Raw genomic sequence first — 22,997 nt, 5'->3', positions numbered from 1 at the left:
CTGTCATTGCTCAGGCAAGGTTGGCTGTGCTGTCGGTTATTCTGGCAAGATTGGCTGTACTGAGCAGGCAAGGCTGGCTGTACTAACGTTGAGCAGGCAAGGTTGAGCATGGCAAGGTTGGCTGTACTGTCGATGATTCTGGCACGGTTAGCTGTACTGAGCTTAATCTGAATAGACTGTCCCACTTCTCTTCGCTCACCACGAGACCTATTTCAGTGTTCTGTTGCACCTGAAATTACTAAGAAAAATATTCAATTAAAAACTCGGATAGGTGCACGCCGATCAAAATAGGATTTTTGGTTAAAAGATAATGGCTAAAACAAAATATGAATTTTTTCAAACTACGTTCTGTTACATGAAGACGCTAATCGACAAAGATGTTAAGTTTAACTGCTGTGGTCAAACACCGCTTGAGCGACCTTGTCTCCATAGTCAAAGCGCAGTTGCTCGAAAAGTACAATGTCTCTCCTGGCTTTTAACATGAGTATTCTTTCACCTATGCCGTAAAGTACAACTTCTATCATCTTCATATTGGCCTCGTTTTTTTTTGAGTGGCGTGGTACGCCAAACGACCCAGCCAAACGTTCCTTTTTTGCCACTTCTGTTTTTTACAAATGTACTACTTTTATCCGCTTTTTTATGAAAATGGACTTTTCAATTTTCCTATTTGTTTGGTTTTGATAAATGAACTTTATTCAAGACACAATTATGAAAAAAACTTGGTAGAGCTAGCTTTTATCGAGTTTCTATCTTTTTTTTTCGATTTCTGTCTGCTAGTTTGCCATGCTGTTTGGGTTGTATCGCAAGTGGCGCCTCTGTGTTGTTGATACACATAAATTGTACGATACACAAACTTACTATTCCGGCCTTTTTCGGTATTTTTCCTTTTTAAGTGTTTTTTTTTGTTTTACACGCAAAATCAAGTACGAAAATTAATAATTGAATCAATCGAGTGTTATTACGCTTGCGATTAGCAAGCGTTATCAAACTGGAATATAAACTTTTTTTTTCGGGGTAACAACTTGTTTAACAGAATCATTTGTGTCACATGTATTTTGGTTCATAATGAATTCAATTTTCCATGCGTTCCCGGCCAATTTAGCTTGAAGGTAGTGAAAATGCCTGGGACGGCAGAGGTCCTGGGTTCCAATCTGACCAGAGCCTGTTTTTTTTCAAACTGAAAATATTCAGTTTTAAAAAAAATTGTCCGCCAATTATTTGTCTGCTTATCTGTTGTCGGTGTAGTTGTCACATATTGGAATTGATTTTTTTCTGCCCACTTCTTATGTTGCTTTTAGTTTTGATTTACTCCTTCAATTGGTTATTTTACTTGCCTTGACTTCGTGTTCCTTTGTTTTTTTGTTTCGCTAAAAACTTTCCTCGGCCCAAATTATTTTGGCCTATTTTTTTATTGGCTGAATGACCTAATTTTGGGAAGTGTATATGGACACACAATTTTAACACTCCCTTCGCATTTTTCAAATTAGTTGAATGTTTACCAATTGGGTTTTTGAAATTTCTGTTTTTTCAGTATGGAAAATTAATTCCAAATTTATAGATAAACATTTTTTTTTCCAGAAACCTTTGCGAATTTTCGACAAAAGGGTGCCAATTGATAGACCGCCTACTCCATTGTGTGCTTTTACACTCCCCTAGAGTCTCTCTTTACTTGACCGCTCTGTCTATAGCCGTGGAAAAAGTCTGTGGGGGAATAATTAACCCATCTTTGATTTTTTTTTCAAAAAGTAGCACTCTCAAACCTTAATTTTTGCTTTCAATGAATAGAACAGTTTTGAAAAGCTCCCTGTATGAGCGGCTACGCCCAAATTTTCTTAACACATAAAGTTATGTCCCTCGGTATAGTCAATTTTATTGATTTTTGACCGTTGGACTTTTCTCGTTAACTATCCTGCCAAATCTGATATAATAGGTGTAATTGAAACTATATGTTCTTGAAAGCCTACTGTTATATTTGGCTATGCCCAGTTTGTCCAAGGAAAAAGTTATGGCCTTCAAAGAAGTCGAAGTTTTGAAAATTTGACAATTTTTTGCAGAACAAAGTAATGGATTTTTGAAAGGCTTTTGACTGTTGTTCAGAACTTGCAACCTCTATTTAGAACTTTTTGAATTTTCTTAAAATTAACACTAAAAATCTGAGATGAAAGATGTTCAATTGAAAAAACCGGTTGCAATAATGGCTCTTGCAGAAGTGGCTACTTCTTTTTTTCTTCTAAGACAGTTGTTATCTCCTTTGGAAAATTGATCATCTCAAAATTTTTACTCGTCTCACTTGTTTTAGCAGAGAAACAACTATGGTTTTGGGCCAAGTGCAACAATTGAAATCACATTTTTAGTGCCACATCAGTATAGCAAATTCGTTTAAAATCAAACACGTACCTTCTGTTTTAGCTGGATTCCTAGTTGTTTTTTATCGAGACATTTTTTTCAACATTCAAATTTTTATTCGCTTAGTTTTTTATGTTTTTGTTGTAGCACAAGTGGCGCGAGGCTCCGCATCGCTTTTTCTGTGTATCATAGTAAAGCCAATTTCAGTGGTGATTTTAGTCTAATTTCGATTAAGCAAGCAGGTTTATTACAGAAGGATAAGCCGTGAAACATATTTTGAGCCGTGAAATTTGATTTTTACTACAGCACCTATTCATTTATTTTTGTATGTTCTTGGGAATTAGAAACTTTTAAAATTCAAACAAATTTCTGCAAGCAAACAAATTTTTTTCTGAAGAAAACTTCATTTGAGTACGTTTTTGTACATGTCTTAGCTCTAGGCGTCTGTGCATACCCTTTCATTTCACGGACAAAAAAGATATAGTTTGAAAAAAACGAACTGCTTTCTTGTTTTTGGTCGGAAGTTTCTGTTACTTGTACAGCGATTACCAGTTGCCTCTCTATCGGAAACGGAATTTGTCCGAATAAAAATACCTCGTTGACCAAGCTGCTTCCGTTTCAATGTTATTTTTTCTAGAAGAGCGAGTTTTATACTCCTCGTTACTTCTGCTTGATACTTCTGGCAAAATATTTGGTATTTAAATCACAATTCAGTGAGTTATTTCATTTTTCTATCGCCGCAAATGTTTCGTGCACTTTTTCTTGTTCCCAGATGCACTGGATGCTCAATTTAGTCATATCGCCCTCAGTTGTTATGGCTTGTTGTCCATCATCGTTACAATTCGTTGAAATTCCTAAGCTCTTAAGGTGAGCTTAGGTTTCCTGATGAGATAAAAATGGGTTAGTTTTCAAAACTGAATTTGAATGGTAACTCATCGTTAAATTTGAACTGCCAATGAGTTTAGATTAAAAATTAGCTTAGATTAGCGAAATAAAGGTAATTGCATAGCAATATACCGTTTTTTTCAACTCTTAAAGTGAGCTTGAATTCGGCAAAATAACTTTTTTCCTGGCTCTAAAGTTGAGCTCCGGTTGATAGAGGCTAAAAATTGAAAGCGATTATAAACAAAGCTAAGGTGGATACTTATAATTTCTAGAAGTAGTCAGAGAAATAACTTTGGTAGCAGTTTACTAGAAGATAAGGGGACGCTGTTGCTTGTACAATAAATTGCCATGACTATTGGGCGCCGCCCATCGCTATCAAGAACTTCCTTTTTTGTTTTATATGAATTATCAAGAACTTATTTGGTTCTTTTGTCACGTACTTTTTGAAATGTTTTTCATGATTTTTTGGTGTATGAAAATGCCTTTAGTGTTTAAGAGTGTTTTTAGCTTTAGACGCGGGTAAGCGGGGCGTTTTTTGCAGCATTGATTAGTCTGTTTTTGGTTTGTGCATAATTTTTTTATGGTGTTTGCTGGTTTTGCCAAATTGTTCAGAAGTTTATTGCAGATAAATCAAAAGTTTAATTATAATTTTTACTGCTGTCAAGTTTTTTTGATGAGTTTTCTCTTAGTTTTTTTCTTCAACTTATTTCACAAGAGATTTAACCACTAGGTTTTAAACCACTTATTTGAAAATCTGATTCCAGCTCCTCCTGAAACAGTTGTCTCAGTAAATTAATGAACGAGTTATTTAGGAAAGACAATTTTCGCTGGCAATTCGAATTTAAGGTTCATGGCTTTATAAATGAGAATTAAATTTTAATTTTCTTAGTATCAAATTAATTTTGTTTTTCGATCGGTTTTTGTACTACAATTATGTTTTCACTGGATCACTGAATAATATCAGTGAAATAATATTTAATGTGTCTTTTTTGGCACGAATTGGTTACGTTTTACTCGTTTTTGGTTTTCATTATCATTAAAGTATTATTTTTACACTTGCGAAGCAAAGTGTATTAGGAGCAACTTTCTTTTTTCCAACCTTAGTCGCAATTAAAAGTGCTATTTTTGAAAGCATTTTTGTAATCGGTAAGCTGCGGTAGCAGTATATTATCATATGTGCTTTGACATTTGATTGGTAAAAAGTTAACCCAGGTGATGTATTTTTAATTCATCAAATGAACCGAAAAAAAAGTTATTTGTTAAAAAAACAGTAGAATGATAAAAAGCTCGAGTTCAGAAATTTTTCAACTCAATTTTTTGTAATGCCTAATTTATACGTAGATTGGCTTTATGCTTTTCAATTTATTACATGCAAAATTGTGTCTTTTTGTATTACGTGCTACTTTTGCTGCATCGAATTGACAATTTATTAGCATATGTAGCTGCGTTATTAGCAGCTAGTTCTTGGAGATTTTAAGCATCTGTGGCTGAGTGGTTATTGCGTGAGACTCAAATTTGCCAGGTTGTAGATTCGAATCCGAAACGTAGCCGAATTTTTGCTAATTCGAGGCTTATATCTAATTATTTTTATTTCACTTGATAGAGCTGCTTTATGTGTCAATTGTTTTTTTAAGAGTTTTTGATCGATTGTGTTTTTAAGAGTGTCTATACAATTTTAAGCTGTTTTTAAAGGGATATTTCTAGGCAGGCTCGAAATTTTAGGCAGGCTCAAAAAACCACGTTTTTTCAATTTCGTGGTTTTCTTCCTAGTTTCCTTCGGTGCATTTTCTGTTTTTTTTTTAAATTATGTGGTGTTTTTTTGCTAAAGGGTGGGGATGTTTTATCTTATTTTAGATACTTTTTTTATAAAATTGAAAGTTCCGTAATTTGTAAATTTAGCAAGTCTGATTTTGAATATCTTTTTTTAATTAAACGTTTTAAGTTTGTGTGATATCGACTTATTTGAGGATTATAAGGCAAAAAGTTCTTGTTGTGTAGGTTTCAGAAGGGATAGGTTGTAGAGACATTTTAGGTAGCACAAAAATTTTTTTAACGAAGTTTCGTTTTCGGCTTAAATGGTTGTACTCAATTTTGGTCACCTTAGTTTCACTTGGCAAATGATTCACAGTGCTTTTGAAGGCTGCTTATGAACATCATCCGATGTGCATCATCTTTTTTGTAGATGAAATTTTTCTTGACTTTTTTCTCGTTTTTTCTAATAATTTTTTCAACTACACTTTTCGACAATCGTATCTTTTCTATTCTTTATCTTGTTTTGCATTTGAAGTGCAAAAATTGAAGTGATTCCTTCTTTTTGCACGTGATGATATTTTTTTTGGTTTGTTTTTTAGGAACAGTCTTAAAATTATTTCACACTCAAATTGATTTTTAGCGGTTTGACTTTTGGTTTCTTTTCAAGTTCAGTTCATTTGTTTTGTTAAAACAAAGGCTTACTCCACTATCGATAAGCGGGTCGTTGGAGGTTACGAAAATCTTGATTGAGTTCTAGTTTCAAAAATGGACTATAACTTTCCGAAGTCCCAGCGGAATGTAAAAAAGGTAAATGAAAAAGGTAGAATTTCGAGCGTGTATTCATATTGAGTGGCTAAGTTTATACACAAATCAAAGGTAATTTGAATCAAGGAGCCTTAAAAACTGAAAAAATAGCTAATTCAGAAGCAACGATAGTACTGTCATCCTTGATGAATTTTGTCTTAAGCGAATCTTTGATTATTGGGACAGGTCGGTCGTATTATGGTATGGTTGTAAATGCGAGTATTGTAAACATATTTAACCTTGTCTTTGACGTTGGATTATCCTTGTGTTATCAACATTGTAAACACTTCTTTTTAGATTTCAAATGATTCAGTAAAGACAGCTCTGAAAGATCGAGAAAAACCTTGTAGCCTGCTCTCATGTCATATCAAATCGAAGATTTTCAGAATTTTAATCAGTTTTCATTCATTCAAAATGGCTTGGAATTGCGTAAAAAACTGGAAGAAGAGCTGAAAAGTTATAATAGAAAACAGACAGTTGTTCTTTTCCGACATGGGCATAGGACACCGTTCAAGTATAGACAACCGGGTATCTCGGCCTTACTCGAGGACTCGTTCTACGGACACTTGGACATGCAGTGTTTCGAAGGAAAAGAAGAGTTACTGTATCAGAATATTCAGTGCATTTCATCTGGAAGCGGGAGTGTCGCAGATCTCAACTTGCAGTTCGATGTGCAGTAAGTTTTCCAGGACCTGCTATTTTCTCAGGGGGGGGGATGAGGATGATCTTAACTTGATCCTTTTTTGTTTTGCTGTCTTCGGAAGATCAAGGATGGATCTAGGATTTTTGCGGTTCTTAGGTCTTTTTTTTTTAAATTACCAATATCCTAAAACGCTAAAAAAGCACTTTCTAAAAATGAATTGTCAGTTTTTGGCCACTTGAAAATTTTTAACCAAAAAAAAACTTTTTTTCGTCGCACTTCAGTTGTTGTACAAGGAACATTTTGCCATTGATTTGACAGTAATCTAATTTCAGCAAACAGAACGCCGGAATGTTGACACGTTTGGGTGCTTCTCAACTCAATACTGTTGGAAGAAAATTGAAAGAGCGCTACTCAGAAGACCTGAAGAAAATAATATCAATCTGTTCAACAAACAAAAGTGAACCCCTTTTGAACATTTCGACTAAAACGGAACGAACTATTGAGTCGTTACAAAGTGTCTTGTTGGGTCTATTTCAAGATGAAAAAACTCAACCTAGTTTTCGGGTTAAAGTACTAGATACTTCTGAAAACAACTGGCTAGGATACTCATTGCATAGGTGAGTAAGAATCTCGTTATATTGTTTCTAGTTTAGTTGCAAAAAAATTGATTTGATCAAGAAATTTTACCATACTTAATTTTGATGTTTTTTTTCACTTGCGAAAGTGAGTGTCTTTTAATCGGGAACAAATTTTACTGGCTTTTCTTACTTGCTTTATTATTGAGCCTTAAAACCTGCTAGGTTTGTTTCTACTTGCCAAAGAGGTAACGTGGTTGACTCTGCATCTTAAGGTCTGTGGTTCGAGTTCGGGCCGGACCTTGTTTTTTTTCAGTATGAATGAAATTATAAAATTCCGGGAAAATTGAATGGTCTCCTGGGGCGGATTTAGGGGGAGGGGGGGGGGGGGGGTGGGCGGGCAGACATCCCCCTTAGGGATTCGACCCCCTGCCGAGCCAAAGAGTTCCCCCTTTGTACTGTTATTGATTCCTAAACTTTGTACGGCTGACGATTCCTAAAATTTTCAAAGGCGTCTTTGGTGCCGTATTTTAATAATTTTGAGCGGGAAGCGTACACCAAAAAAAAGGCATTTTTTTGGTCAACAATTTCCTAAAAGTGCCTAAAAACACCTTTGGCGCAGAAAATTTGGTCAATAAAGGTCTTTTTAGTGCTTTGAGAAAACTCGAAGGCAACTTTTGTTGTAGATGGAAATGTTTTTGATGTATTTCTCCATGTTATAAAATTAATAGCCCTGACTTTGTGTATTTTTTGTTCTTGTTTTCCTTAAAAGCTTCATTTTGCCTAAATGTTTTGTGCTGTGCCTTTTGTCGTGTACTCGCTTGTTTGCGAAGCACAGCTTCGTCTCTGTGTTAAATGTGTTTGTAAAATAGATTTTGTCTGATTCAGACATCCTGATCTTCTGGACGGAATCGGTACAGCTCACTCTCACGACTTCAAGTGTAAATATATCAAAGGGTACGAAACATGGGCTAGTTCTTTAATTCAGACGACAGGTGCTTCACCCGAAAGCATAGATCTGCAGATGATTCGAGACTACATGACGTCATTTGAGAGATTCGGATATCCTCTGCCCGATAGCTTGTCGCAGATAGCGGAGGATAAAGTACTGTGTGGTAGAATGACCACTTACGCAGTGGCAGCTGAAAGCATGCTAGGTAATTGATTTTTTTTTGGTCTGATTAGGAAAAAACTCTGAGAAATGCTGAGAAATGAGATCTATGAATTAGATATTAAGGGAGAGGGTTTTTAATTTTAAGATGTTGTAGATTACACGCATTTTTATCCGTGCGATTAGCAAAGTTATTGCGACATGTATTTGACCTTGTTGTTCTGACTTTCGAAGAAAATGCGGAATATTTATGTTTGTGGTGGTTTTTTTATTCAGTCAATTTTTTATTCAGTCAATTTTTTTATACCATCTGACAGATATTGTATTCTTGAGCTCATAATCAAAAAGATATTTCAGCTGTGATCGTTTTTACACTAGCGTCATAGCATATGTTCTGTGCTGTATTTGTAGTTAGTGTGTGTGACTCTTAATCTCAAGGTCGCAGGTTTGAATCTCAGACGTAGCCGCGAATTTTTGCTAATTCGAGGCTTATTTATACTTTTTCTTATTGAATTTTTTAAAGCTGCTTTTTGTCTTGTTCTTGGTAGACTTTGCCAAGCGAAGCTTCGCCTTTGTGTTGTAAAGTTATGGGGGTTTAAAAGTTGCTAATTTAGACAATTTGGAATAATTATTGCGCGATATATCGCGTTCTTATAATACGCCGCGTAGGCGGCAGATTTAAGCGTTTCAAAATGAATTAAGGCAAGTTATTTGGTCATAATATTGTAATACAAGACTCAAAATACATCACTTTGTAGTATTCATTAGCGTATAGGGGGATAAATTGAAGAGAAAAATGATTTTTTCGGTTATTTTGTCAGTTGTTCCACCAAAAATGTTTAAATTGACCTTAAAGTACAATTGGAACATTACGGGCTTGGCCCTGATGTTCAAGAAGTCCTATTTTTTGTTGAACAACCTTTTTCATAAGATTCATCAGCTTAGTAGCCACCAATTTTGCTCGTTTGGCGCTTAGAAAACCACTAGGGTCCGGGGTTCAATTTTAAATAGAATTTTATGCAAAATTTTTTTAAAATGCGAATTGAATTTTTTTTCTGGGGAAATTTGGGTTGTCAGATTATCATTTCTCTCCTTATTTTTTGACGGCCTCATAATTTTTTCTGATGAAGCAATATTTTTCCGACCGCCCCCTAGGGGTAGGAAGAAACAATGGCTCAGGGTCCGTTTCACTAGTCCAGTTTGCTAATCCAAAGGCAGTTCGAAGGGTGTCAAGTGTGATGTCATGGCTCAGGGTCCGTTTCACTAGTCCAGTTTGCTAATCCAAAGGCAGTTCGAAGGGTGTCAAGTGTGATGTCATACTAAGGTCGTTTCAGCCGTTATTCGGATTCTCGAAATTTTTGTTACTGTGAAGAGAAACTTATCTGTATTTTTCGGTTTTTCAGAATAAATTAAAAATTGAATGAAGGCTGCGAGGAGTTTGATAAAAGGCTGGCCTCCAAATTTAATTCTGCTACAAGTTTAGCGTAAAAAACTTGAATGTTTTCTTCTTAGTTTTGAATTTTGAATATGCTTTATTACACAAGCATAGCTAGTGTTATTGTATTATTTATCTTTTTTTTTCCAACTTAAGTCGCAAATATTGCTGCGATGTAGACTTGTTGCGAAAAAATGTGTCCATTTTGAAATTGTTCATTTTGATCAATAACCAGCTATTAAATACAGCCAATTCTAAGGACATTAACACAGACTATGATATTAAAAAAAACACTTTAGCTTCAAGCTATTATGGATCTGTAGCGTAGAGGTAGGGGAGGACACCCGCAACAAAGTAAGGGGGTTCGAACCTGGGCAGGATCGGATATTTTTAATAATTTTTTTCGTATACTAGTTAAAATGCATCAGCTTTATAATTTAAGGCATGTTATTTGGTAAATTTCTTTTTTTCTTTCAAATTGACTGGTACTGCTAATGCGTCACAATTGGCTTGCGTCACTTAACAATTATGTAGACTCATAATTGGCGTGCGTTACTTTTTACGTGCGTCAAAGTTTTACTCATTCAGTTTTTCCCAGTAGCGGTATTAGTCATTTTTTTGCTCGTGTATACGAAGTGTAATTTCGCCTCTGTGTTATTTTTAGATTTCCTCTAATTCAGTTAGTTTTGTGAAAAAAGTACCGATGATACAAAGTTCTTGAAACTCTTAGATCTTCGACATGCTATATTGCTTCTACGAAACACGCAGATTGAATGGTTGATCTACGTATTACAAATCTGTGGTATTATAGTGAAGTTCAATTAGTTTTGATTCTGAATCGAAAAATATTGTCTGAGTCGAGAACAACTGACTGAAATTTTTAGCTCTCAGACCAATTTAGAGCAACATGATCTGGTAATTTGTTATCAAATTTAAACTTGATTCTTACACCCTTTTTTATTGATAATTGATCTGACTTTTGTAACGAAAGTAACGGAATATTTGTGCTGGGGGTGGTTTTTTCTTGAGACAAATATTGACTTTTTAACAAAGCATTTTTGACGGAGGTTTTAAAATATTATTCAAAAGGTGTTGTTATCCTGAGCTTAAAATTGAAAATTTGTCGCCTGTGATCATATTTTGCACAGTAATGGGGTTTAAAGATTGCCAATATGGCCAATTTGGGACAATTAACGCGCGAGATTTAATCCGTTTGAGAACTCGTTCCAAATTGCTTGAATGACACTTATTTGCCATTATTGATTTGTTACTAGGAGTGAAATCTATCTTTTTGTATTTTATTTGGGGTGTGAGGGGATGATTTTTTTTTTGTTTTTTTTATAACATTTAATTTTGTCATGTTATTGCTGCTCTATAGACCTTTAAAGGCAGTTGGAACATTCAGGGCTTCGCTTCAACGAGCAGTCTTGTTTCAGTTGAGAAAGGAATACAGAAAACGGCTGGCCCGTTTTTCGAAGCATTGCTGCAAATATTAGGCAATGATGACAAAATTCTCGCGTTACTGAGTGCACACGATACTACGGTCAACTTTGTCAGGCTAGCCTTGAGAGCAAATGATTTCACATGGCCAGATTTTGGTCACAACATCGAGTTCGAGCTCTATGAGCATAAAGAAACAAAGCAGAAAATGATTATGGTGCTATATAATTTGATTCCAATTGTGCTCAAGGTCCTTTGTAAAAGCGACACGGCATTAATACCTTATGAAGGATTTGTAGAGTATGTCAAGAGAAATTTGACGTTATAATTTTGCAATTAGAATGGGTTTAACTAACGCGATGTAACAATAAACCAAGTTAAAGGCCATAAAATAAACGCGTTAATGATCAAAAAATTTGCCTATTTTTTGCTGGTATTAATAGTACGCGTTGGTGTTAATAAGACTGATTGATACATCGATTTCCATACTAAATTAGTAAGGTCGTTTGAAATGTACATACTTGAGGCTTTTTCTTTGTAATATGTTCAAAACATTTGAAAGTATAAGTCAAGATAAGTTTTGTTACCGTTTTAAATTAATTTTGAACCGATTAGTGGTGATTAGTGATACGTTTCAGTTTGTATTTGTGAAATTTATTTGCGATATGGAAACTAAGATGAGAGAAGAGATTACTTTTGCAGAGTTCAACAACTTCGCATATTACGATGAGAAAAATCTGTCGAATGATTTGTCGGCTAAATACGTCTTAAAACGAGTAGTTTCTGTTTTTCGTCATGGACACAGAACGCCATTTTCCGGGAAGACAGTCGGACTTCGGAAAAAAGTATTTGACGACAAGTTTTTCTCAAATTTAAATAAAGAATGTTTCAACGGCAAGGATTTGTATATGTACAAAGAAGTATCTATAGTTCCGAGCGAAGGATTGAATTTGGAATTCGACTGCAGGTAACTAAATTGAACTTAAAAGCGAGAGGTTTTGTATGACAATTCGACGTCAAATCAAAAGATATCGTAGCAAAATCTTGCATAGAACAAAAAATACCATGTCAAAAGCTCTCATATGCGAAAAACATCCCATAGATGGTCAACTAACGATCAAATATTTTTTTAAACCAATTTTTCAAAAAAAAAGTATCCTTGCAATTTTTTCGAGATGAAATCCCAGTCATTGATTTGCAGTAATATTCATATTGCTAAAATCTGAACAGAGAAACGTTGCAATTTGTTTAGCTTAATGACTAGCGTTAATAAGCTATTTTTAATTTCTCTTGAAGTCCGTTGTTAGAGGTGCTTTTCGGTGACGAGCAAAACTGAATGACAAATTTCCCTTGATAACTTCAGAAAACGCGTCAATCGGCAGACCTGCTCATTGAAATAATGTGCCTGTTTGATTTAGTATCAACGCAAATGCAATGCTGACTACAAAAGGGGCAGAGCAGATGTTTCAAATGGGAAAAGATCTCTATAGTCGCTACAAGTCCTTCTTCGCAACTGAATTCGAAAAGAACCCCAGTCGAGCATTACGCGCAGTTTCATCACCAACAGAGCGAACAATAGAGTCACTGAAATCTGTTATGAATGGGTTTTTGGAATTTGTCAGTTCGAAGCCAAATATTCAAATTAATATCTTGGATGACGTGAAAAAGAACTACATGTTTCTGCCAGTTTCAGTGTACGTTTGATTCGCTTAAAGAGCGCTTGGCTCAGGCACTATAAAAAACTAATTCATGGGAAATTTATGTTTTTGGGTGATGGTTTTTTCAACCGTCTCCGCCTCTCAGTCAAAAGGTCGAATGTTCGAGGCCCACCATGATTCGTGCTCGTTGCTTGAGGGTGAGGCAACATTACCCAGCCGAGAAAATCAAGCAAAAAAATCCTGTAGTTCTTAAGCAGGGGCACAACAGCGGTTCTCCGTGATGAGCTGTACAGCTCGTATGTTGTTCCTTTCCCTCGTGGATAAATGGTTTTAAACCGTGCTGGCATTTTTAGTGTTCTACTTGGAACAATTTCATAGCTGAAGGCGGCTTGGCAAAGTTTGCTATCATTACCTTTAAAGCGACTATTTAAACTATTTCAAAGAGGGTATTTACACCGAAGACTTTAGTCAAGGTGTTATGGTATCGTGTAACGTTTTTTTTAATGTTGTCTGTTGTCAAGTGTCGACAAATAACGTCCACAGTTATCAATTATCATGTGGGCTGGACTATATCGCGCTATGTCACGTGATTGCGTATGTTTGTTTCTTTATTTGTTCATCTTTATTTATTTAATTATCTGTTCTTCTATTTATTTAATTATGTTTAGTTTGCTTATATTTATTTATAATTTATGTATGTACATATTTATTTTTGTTTATTTTTATCACGTGTTTTGTTTAATTATTTAATTATTCTTTCTTTCATTTAGTTTTGCTTTTATTACTTCTGCGTGTGTATTTATTTAATTTATTTATTTTCATTTATTTATATTATGGGTCTGTTTGTTTGGTTATTTGTTCATATATATTTTTTCATGTCTATTTAATTATTTTTACATTTCACTTTTGCTTTTATTTATTTATTTATTTATTTATGTATTTATTTATGTATTTATTTATTTATTTATGTATTGATTTATTTTTTTATTGCTTATTTATTTATCAGGTGTGTTTTGTTTATTTGTTGATATTTATTTCTATATTTATTTAATTATTCTTTCTTTCATTTAGTTTTGCTTTTATTATTTATGCATGTGTATTTATTTCATTTATTTATTTTCATTTATTCATATTATGGGTCTGTTTGTTTGGTTATTTGTTCATATATATTTTTTCATGTCTATTTAATTATTTGTACATTTCATTTTTGCTTTTATTTATTTATATATTTATTTATTTATGTATTCATTTATGTATTTATTTATTTATTTAAGTATTGATTTATTTTTTTTTTGCTTATTTATTTATCAGGTGTGTTTTGTTATTTTGTTGATATTTATTTCTATATTTATTTAATTATTCTTTCTTTCATTTAGTTTTGCTTTTATTATTTATGTATGTGTATTTATTTAATTCATTTACTTTCATTTATTTATATTATGGGTCTGTTTGTTTTGTTATTTGTTCATGAGATATATATTTTTTCATGTTAATTTAATTATTTGTACATTCCAGTTTTGCGTTTATTTATTTATTTATTTATTTATTTATTTATGTATTTATTTATTTATGTATTGATTTATTTTTTTATTGTTTATTTATTTATCAGGTGTGTTTTGTTTATTCGTTGATATTTATTGCTATATTTATTTAATTATTTTCTTTCATTTAGTTTTGCTTTTATTTATTATTCATGTATGTATTTATTTATTCATTTATTTATTTATGTTTATTTATTTTTGGTTTGTTCGTTCATTTGTTGGTTTGTTCGTTCATTTATTTATTTATTTAGTTAGCGTCTTTGTTTTTTGATTGTGAAATTTGATGTTTTACTTCTTAGCTATGTAGTTAAAAGCAAAAAATGATTTTCAATTTATTGTTCTGTTTAGGATATTTTCAGAAAGATCTGTATATCACCAATTAGCGTACAACGATTTACAGGGAACGCTGCCAACGAGATTTGTCCACTTGCTTTTGGGTTGCAGCTACATCAAAAATGATTCTAAATTATTTATTTTAAAGATTTATCTATAGTTATATCTGTCCGGTAATTAATTTTCAAATTTGCTTTTGTATTTCTCAAAAAAGAATTTGTTGGAGCGTGGACTCAATAACGTAAAGCAAAATGTTAAATTTTATGTTACTTCTATTTTCAGTCATGTAATGGAGCCATTTCGACCCACGGGCATTGCAAATGATGACAACAGTTGCTATCTCAATTCTGTTCTTCAGCTTTTGTTGTCAAGCGCTTGCATCAGAGATCGGCTCAGTAGACTTACTGAATTTGACCATGGTGGCGTGTTAATTTCAACTGTGAAAGAGATATTTTTTCAAATGCTGTCCACAGAAAACTTTTTCATCAATGCGTCTACTTCCAAAGTTAAAATTCTCCAGCATCTTGATTTGAATTACAGCTTCTCATATACCTATGGACATCAGCACGATGCTTCCGAGGTACTACTGTCAATTATCAATGCATTTAAATCTGAGGGCCAATGGAATTTCTTCGAAATATCGTATTCAGATAATTTCACGTGTTGTCTGTGTAATGTGTCATGGAGAAGACCTGAAACTACTTCTGCGTTAGTTTTAAGTCCTCCACGCAATGGTCAACTTCTGCAGGAGCTTGTGGTCAATCACTTCGTCAACCAAGCCGTTAATGTAACATGTCCAAATTCCACGTATCTCAGAAAGGGCAATAACAACTAAAGAACCAACCCATATTGCAAATACTGTTATTTTGCTGATTGCGCGTTACATGTTTGTCGCTGGCAATCGCGTTTACTCTAGAGCAGAAGTCACAATTGGTGAAACAATCGAAATTGGTGGATGTGATTACGGAGTAAAGGCTGCTGTTATTCACACGGGGTCTTTTGAATACGGTCATTACTTTACTGTCATAAAAACCGCTCATGAGTACCTTTGCGTTAACGATTGCACCATATCGCACCACCATGTCCCTGATTGGGGTTCTGCTTATGTTATTCTTTGTGAAAAGAAAGATATGTATCCAACACCCGCTGCCAATATTATGCTGCTGGACAATTTATCAAATAACACTTGTGGTAATGTTAAGAAATTAACAAAGTCAAAGATGGATCGGAAAGTGTACCAGGCAGAATGGGCACGAACGAAGCGCGAGAAGGCGAAGACAATAAACCACACAAATAGTTTGTCGCAAAATTCAGTTCCCAGTCACGTGGATCTAACACCAGTCTCCATTGAGTTTGATTTGGCGGCCACAATTTTTGATAAAAAGAACTCAAAAAGAGAATACAATCGGCAGCGTTTGGAACGTTTGCGTAAGAGTCCAACTTTTGTGGAGCAAGAGCGCGTATCACAGCGAAAAGATTCCATTGGTCAAGTGCGAACTGACCGCAAGCAAGAATATAATCGACAGCGATTGAGCAAATTACGAGTTTTGCCAAATTTCAAAGAACACCAACACTTGTCAAGAAGTAACGAACAATATAAGATTCTAAAGACAAATGTTGTTAAACAACATTTCCGAAATAACCCCCAGTACGAAGCTATAAATCGATTGAGAAGTCAACAAAGAATGAAGATTCCTAACGTTCTTGCTAAAAACAAAGATTCTTGCTAAAAACGTTCTTCTATACAATGATTCGAAAATTCAAAGTACCTGATCAAAGCGACTACGAAATACCCTTTCTGTCTGGTGGTGCTGGTACTGGGAAGACACATTTAACTAAAGCCATTGTTCAATGTGCTCTCCCGATTAAGACCCTTCAGATATAACTGTGCTCGTCATGGCGTCATATGGAATTGCTGCCACTCATTTAGATGGTCAAACTATCCATCACGCTCTTGGATTGAAAAAAGGAAATTCACCCAACAAAATTCTTGCCATTTCACCAGAGCGATTGCACTTTTATCAAAACAAGTATCGTGAACTCAAATTCGTTGTCATTGATGAGATTTCAGTAGTTGGTGCCACTTTGCTGTATTGCATTGACATGCGATTGCGAGAAATAACTGGACGTGATGTTGCTATGGGTGGTATACCAACGCTTCTTGTTGGTGATTTGTTTCAGTTAGCACCAATTATGGACAACTATCCGTTTGAAGTTCCGAGACCACATTCTGTGCCATACAGTGCCTTTGCAGGAATATTGTGGGATTTTGTACGTCTATTTGAATTAAAGAAAATTATGAGACAAGCAAATGACCAACTTTTTGCTGAAAAACCCAACAGATTGCGAGAAGGGAAACAAACCCCACAGGACATTGCTGCTTTAAATAACAGAGTATTCTCAAAACATATCTTGTCAGACAGTGGCGTTTTGCGAATATGCCGACGAAACAAAGAAGTGCGAGACCATAATGACATTATTCTGAATAATTTTGCGGGTGAACGATATTTGGCAAATGCTCTTGATTCCGTTTCCGGAGAATTTTCATCTTGCACGTTGTCGGACACAATTTTATCAAAAGTTGCTAATCTTGACCCAAAAGACACCGGTCAACTGCATAAAGAGTTGAATCTTTGCATTGGACTACGATACATGCTTACCATCAACATTTCAACATCTGATAAGCTGTGCAATGGGAAAACAGGTGTTCTTCGCAAAGTAGTTTCCCGGAACAATTTGCCGTCAATGATATGGCTGGAATTTGAAGATTCGAACGTTGGTCATCATCAAAGAGCCCTTTTTTCAAATTATTTCACAGACGATATTTCATTATTATGGACCCCTCTTGTTATGGTTACTCGGGTGTTGAGTATGGGCAAAAACCAGTCACTTCGTATTGCAAGGAAACAGTTTCCGATTGTATTTGCTGGCGCGATTACAATTCACAAGTCGCAAGGTAACTTGTATTCTTGTAACTCGAAATATTGTTTGCGAAAGTCCTTTCCTTTTTGTTTGCTTTTGTTTCTAGGAGATGGCTATCAAATTGTCGAATGTGATTTCCGATCTGGGCGATCAGTGAATGCATTGCATTATGTAGGGATTGGTCGCGTGTTTGCCGAAGACAATCTTTATATTGTCGATAGTCTGTACGAACATCAAATTTCAGTGTGTCAGAAGGTAACTGTAACCAGTACGATAAGGTTAATGTAGTATATGTAAATGTGTTTTTGAAGCTTTCTTTGTTGTTTAGGTAACAACAGAGATGGAACGCTTGCGTTGCACAAAAGTGTTGGAACTCCCTTTTGAGCTGCATCTTGCGGACGAGTACAATGCCTCCGTGTACTATCAAAACATTCAAAGCTTGAGGTCTAATTTTGCAGTTTTTGCGACAGACGAAAGTTTATACCGATGTCATTTTATTTTCCTTGTGGAAACTTGGCTGAATAGCACAGATTCTTCAGATTCGTTTAGCATTCAAGGATTTAACATAGATCGTGATGACTTTGAATACAACGTTTCGTCGAGCAGACAACACACTGGTATTGTTTGCTACATCAAGAGTGACATTTATGCTGAATGTGATGTTCACTTTTTGATGTATCAAAATGTTCAATTCTGCATCGTTCGTCGTCACCTCTCTGTATTGATATGCGTGCACAGACGTCGCTCTGCGACTACTGACTCTCAACTGCGAACTGCCTTGCGATATTGTCTGGATATGTACACTTGCAACGAGGTTGGCACTGTTATGTTTGGAGATTTTAATGAGAATGTGTTGATGCAGTGTAGTCTTCCACGGTTTTTGCTTGATGGATGGTCACTGCGCTCACTAATCGCGCAACCAACTACAAACGATAATACATGTTTAGATCATGTTTATTCCAACCTGTTGGAGACAAATGTATGCGTATACGAAAGCATTGTTAGTTTTCATAAACCTATTTTTATTTTCTTTCACTATCCTTAATTGATTGTTGATGTATCTGATGTCTAGCTTTCTATTAAGAAGCTGTGGAGTCTGTCGATTAGTGTGTTTCCCTTGGAATGTTTTATTTTTTTTTGCGTTTAAGAAACTTGTTGATAAAATGGATGGGCCAACTACACCCAAGCGTGCCAGATTAGACAATGCAAGTTCAGCAGCACAATCGCCCGCGAGTCCATCGAATTCGCCGACATGTGGTTTCTTACATGCAGTGAAAGGGTTGCGAGAAAAGGGAGCAAACTCCTTCTTTGAATTTCACATACAAACAGAAAACGACGTTCTGCGAGGTCTGTGTTTTGACAAATCAAAACACAGCGTATTTATGAAATACTCATCCGAGAAGACACCCGTTTCAATAAGCGCGGCACCAAAATCGGATAAACGGGATCCAGGCCAAATGGTACTGATGGTTGGCAGTTATACCAAAGTCAGTGGAACGTCGTCTGTACAGCATTTATGGCAAAAATTTGAAAATCCCAATTTGGTGCGTGCAGTATTCTTCTTACACATACATATCCTTTATTGAGGTGGGAATAGATATTTATGTTTAGCCCATTGTTTAGATCACTGATTTTTCAAATATGGATGCACTTGTCGACAGGGAAGTTGCTTTTGACTGCGTAATTATAAGCAGAAAAGTAGAGCATCTCCCTAATCACGAGTTGAATGAATTGCAAGTTGCCACCAAGACTGGTGAAAGGGTGACTGTCAATGTCTGGGACCCTATACATGACATCCACACGCCGTCAACCATTGTCACAGTAGACGGTCGTGTGAAACTGTTCAACGAAGAACCTGTCGTTAACGTGAGTTCTTGCTAAATCAACTTTTTATATATTTTGCATATGTTTTCTGATATTCAATTCAGGCTCTTTCGATTGTCCCAACAATGGACTCCAATGGCGAATTCGAAAAGGTGAAATAAACACTTGCCGATGATGCGGTCTCTTGTGTTACCGAAGTTGTCCAAGTTGTGTCGTGGGGCATTCAACAATCGAACCACGACACCTGCTCCTCGTGCAACATCAAAAATGTTGAAGTCATTGAACTTAGCAAGGTGTGTAATTCAGACAATGCTTTTGTATTGCATTGAAAACTATTGTATCGTTGTTGAATAAAAACTGAAATCATTTTCGGTTGCAGGGAAAAGTTCTGAAGTGCAAGAATCCGGCATGTGGACTTGTCAGTCGGGCACCAACGCCAAAAGATGTTGCACACGTTGTTATTAGTGACAAACGCCGGTTTCTGATAGATTTAAATCTGTTTCCCGCTCCATGCACAAACGAAGTAAGCCTGTCTGAGTTCTTTCTCGAGAACCCGTCCATTACGCTCGAGTTCACCCAAGGCGTTGTATCACGTTTACACACCGCCTATTAGTAGTACGCTTAAGACTACCTAATACAAGTATACACAAAAGTTGAAATAGAATAACTGTGTACCTAATACAAGTATACACAGATCAATTGATTGAAACTACAGTGTACCTAATACAAGTATACACAGCAGTTGAAAAAAAACTGTGTACCTAATACAAGTATACACAGACCAGTTGAGCTGCTGGCAGAAAATCATACAGTGACTAGCTAAAACTTTGTAACCACCTGTTCAGAATGGCAAGGGAAGAATTGAAAATGTTTTTTTTTTAAGAATTAAGGTGTAAAATTTATTGGTCGTACATTAAAACAGATTGTAAATTCTTAAAACACGTAGTCCAAAATGCTCGTACTCTTCGACGTGACCTGCATTGTCAACTGTGACCCTCTAAGAGAATGAATAAAATGCAGTAATGGTAAATTTCAAAAAAGAGTCAAAGAAAATTATCACAAAGAACTCATCTACTGCTAGTCAATCAAAAATATAACAAGGTACATTTGAACGATTTGAGTACATTTGAGAGACATAACAAAAATTTGTCTACAACTAGACATCCAGAAAGTGTAAAGCACACTGTAGTTTCAATCAACTGGTCTGTGTATACTTGTATTAGGTACAGTTTTTTTTCAACTGCTGTGTATACTTGTATTAGGTACACTGTAGTTTCAATCAACTGATCTGTGTATACTTGTATTAGGTACACAGTTATTCTATTTCAACTTTTGTGTATACTTGTATTAGGTACACTGTAGTTTCAATCAACTGGTCTGTGTATACTTGTATTAGGTACACATTTTTTTTTCAACTGCTGTGTATACTTGTATTAGGTACACTGTAGTTTCAATCAACTGGTCTGTGTATACTTGTATTAGGTACACAGTTTTTTTTCAACTGCTGTGTATACTTGTATTAGGTACACTGTAGTTTCAATCAACTGGTCTGTGTATACTTGTATTAGGTACACAGTTTTTCTATTTCAACTGCTGTGTATACTTGTATTAGGTACACTGTAGTTTCAATCAACTGATCGTGTATACTTGTATTAGGTACACAGTTTCTTTAGTTTAACTGATCTGTGTATACTTGTAATAGGTACACTGTAGTTTCAATTAACTGGTCTGTGTATACTTGTATTAGGTGTAAAACAGGAGGCGTTTTGCTACACATACAAACACAATCTTTTGTATTTTATTATAGCTATAGAAATTGATCTACAATGCGTAAGTACGACATTTAGTAGTTCTACGATTGTTATTTCAGGTCCTTTGTCAATATTTCAGGCTCTTTGTCAATATAGCAAAATTTTGGTGTATATATGTGTTAGTAAGATTTTTAGTTCTACAACGTTTATTCAGGCTCTTTGTCGATATAGCAAAATATTGGTGTATACATGTGTTAGTACGATTTTAGCTCTAGAATTGTTATTTCAGGCTCTTCGTCAATATAGCAATATTTTAGCGTATACATGTGTTAGTACCATTTTTAGTTCTCGAACTGTTATTTTATGATCTATATCAATATATCAAAATTTTAGTGTATACATGTGTTATTACGATTTTTAGTTCTCGAACTGTTATTTCATGATCTTTGTCAATATATCAAAATTTTATTGTATACATGTGTTAGTACCATTTTTAGTTCTCGAACTGTTATTCCATGATCTCTGTCAATATAGCAAAATTTTGGTGTATACATGTGTTAGTACGATTTTTAGCTCTAGAACTGTTATTCCATGATCTTTGTCAATATAGCAAAAATTTGACGTATACATGTGTTAGTACGATTTTTAGCTCTCGAACTGTTATTTCATGATCTTTGCCAATATAGCAAAATTTGGTGTATACATGTGTTCGTACGATTTTTAGCTCACGAACTGTTATTTCAGGCTCTTTGTCAATATAGTAAAATTTTGGTGTATACATGTGTTAGTACGATTTTTAGTTCTAGAAGTGTTATTTTATGATCTTCGTTGATATATCAAAAATTTAACCTATACATGTGTTAGTACGATTTTTAGTTCTAGAACTGTTATTTCAGGCTCTTTCTCGATACAGCAAAATTTTGGTGTATACATGTATTAGTACGATTTTTTGTTCTAGAACTGTTATTCTTCAATTATTAGTTGTTCAAGTTGTTTGGTTTTTGCTTCAGTTTCTATGCCTTCGGTGTATTGCGCGTAGCGCCTATGTTTTTGAACGGTGAGTTCAAATTATGTTAAAGTATCAAACAGGGAGAGAAAGAGAGAAAATATTTTATTGTTGCATCAACTTTTGCAGTTACAAAACTGATTGTGGATAGAACAAGTTTTCATTATGATTAAATACGTGAATTTAAAAAATGTTTCATCAGTCACTGAATACATAAGATTATTTAAGATGAGTTAAGACTCTCCTAAAGAAGTAAGGGGGAAGAGTCTACCATTTATATGTATCAGAGTTTATCCTCTAGAAAGCATTTTTTAATTAATTTGTTTTATAGCTTACAAGTTTTCTTCGTGGAGATGATGTTTTGAATTACCAAATTAAAACTTTTTGTTGGTGTAAATAGGAATGATCTCGAAGAAAATCGGTTTTACACAATTCTGGCAGGAGAATTGAGCCGGTGCGATGATTAAAGCGGAAATTAGAATTCGGAAACTGCAGGAAGTTAAATGCGCTAATTCTGTTTTAGCTTAATTCATGAAGATATTTTATTGATCTGTATTTGATTATATCTCTAGCAGTGGGAATTCTGTGTTTTTCCCTCACATATGTGACAGATTCTCTTATTTTTATGTTCATGACAATTCGTATACCCCATTTTATTTGGTTTCCATTTTGTCTAGGTTTTCTTCAGTACAACCATTCCAAAGCATGCATGGATAGTGTAAATGTCCTAATAAAAAGGTATTGAGTAAAAGGATTCTCGTTTGCAGAGTAATTTCATCTCTTATGCATTTGATTGTTTGGATTGCACTGGCCCTCTTATGTAACACTTTATTAATTGCTATTTTAAAAAAGTTAAACATGCATCTATGTTAACATCGAGAAACTTGACGAATTCAGATATTTTGATATGGTAATTTCCTACTTGCAGTTTTATATGAGTTTCTTTTGTGATGGAGCAGAGAAAATGATGA

The 22,997-nt window shown here is 34.8% G+C and overlaps 2 protein-coding genes across 4 annotated transcripts in view; one reads left to right on the top strand and one right to left on the bottom strand.

Moving 5' to 3' along the window:
- LOC134840590 (lysophosphatidic acid phosphatase type 6-like) overlaps positions 1 to 11,574 on the top strand; it is a 102,543-nt gene extending 90,969 nt beyond the window's left edge. The window contains exons 2-5 of one of the 2 annotated variants that reach the window (XM_063856506.1): positions 6,085 to 6,463; positions 6,763 to 7,047; positions 7,894 to 8,162; positions 10,988 to 11,574. In XM_063856506.1, the coding sequence (XP_063712576.1) occupies positions 6,147 to 6,463; positions 6,763 to 7,047; positions 7,894 to 8,162; positions 10,988 to 11,319 (1,203 nt within the window). In that variant the 5' untranslated portion in view covers positions 6,085 to 6,146 and the 3' untranslated portion in view covers positions 11,320 to 11,574. Of the gene's footprint in view, positions 1 to 6,084; positions 6,464 to 6,762; positions 7,048 to 7,893; positions 8,163 to 10,929 lie in introns of both variants that reach the window. The other variant, XM_063856507.1, reaches the window with a different exon arrangement.
- The window catches only part of LOC134840539 (26S proteasome non-ATPase regulatory subunit 14-like), a 436,784-nt gene that overhangs the window by 352,540 nt on the left and 61,247 nt on the right, over positions 1 to 22,997 (bottom strand). The window lies entirely within an intron of this gene.

The sequence above is a fragment of the Symsagittifera roscoffensis genome, chromosome 2, assembly GCF_963678635.1.
Source record: "Symsagittifera roscoffensis chromosome 2, txSymRosc1.1, whole genome shotgun sequence".
Lineage (NCBI taxonomy): Eukaryota > Metazoa > Xenacoelomorpha > Acoela > Convolutidae > Symsagittifera > Symsagittifera roscoffensis.
Note: the sequence above shows the minus strand (reverse complement) of the source record. Positions and strands in the feature narration are given on the sequence as shown.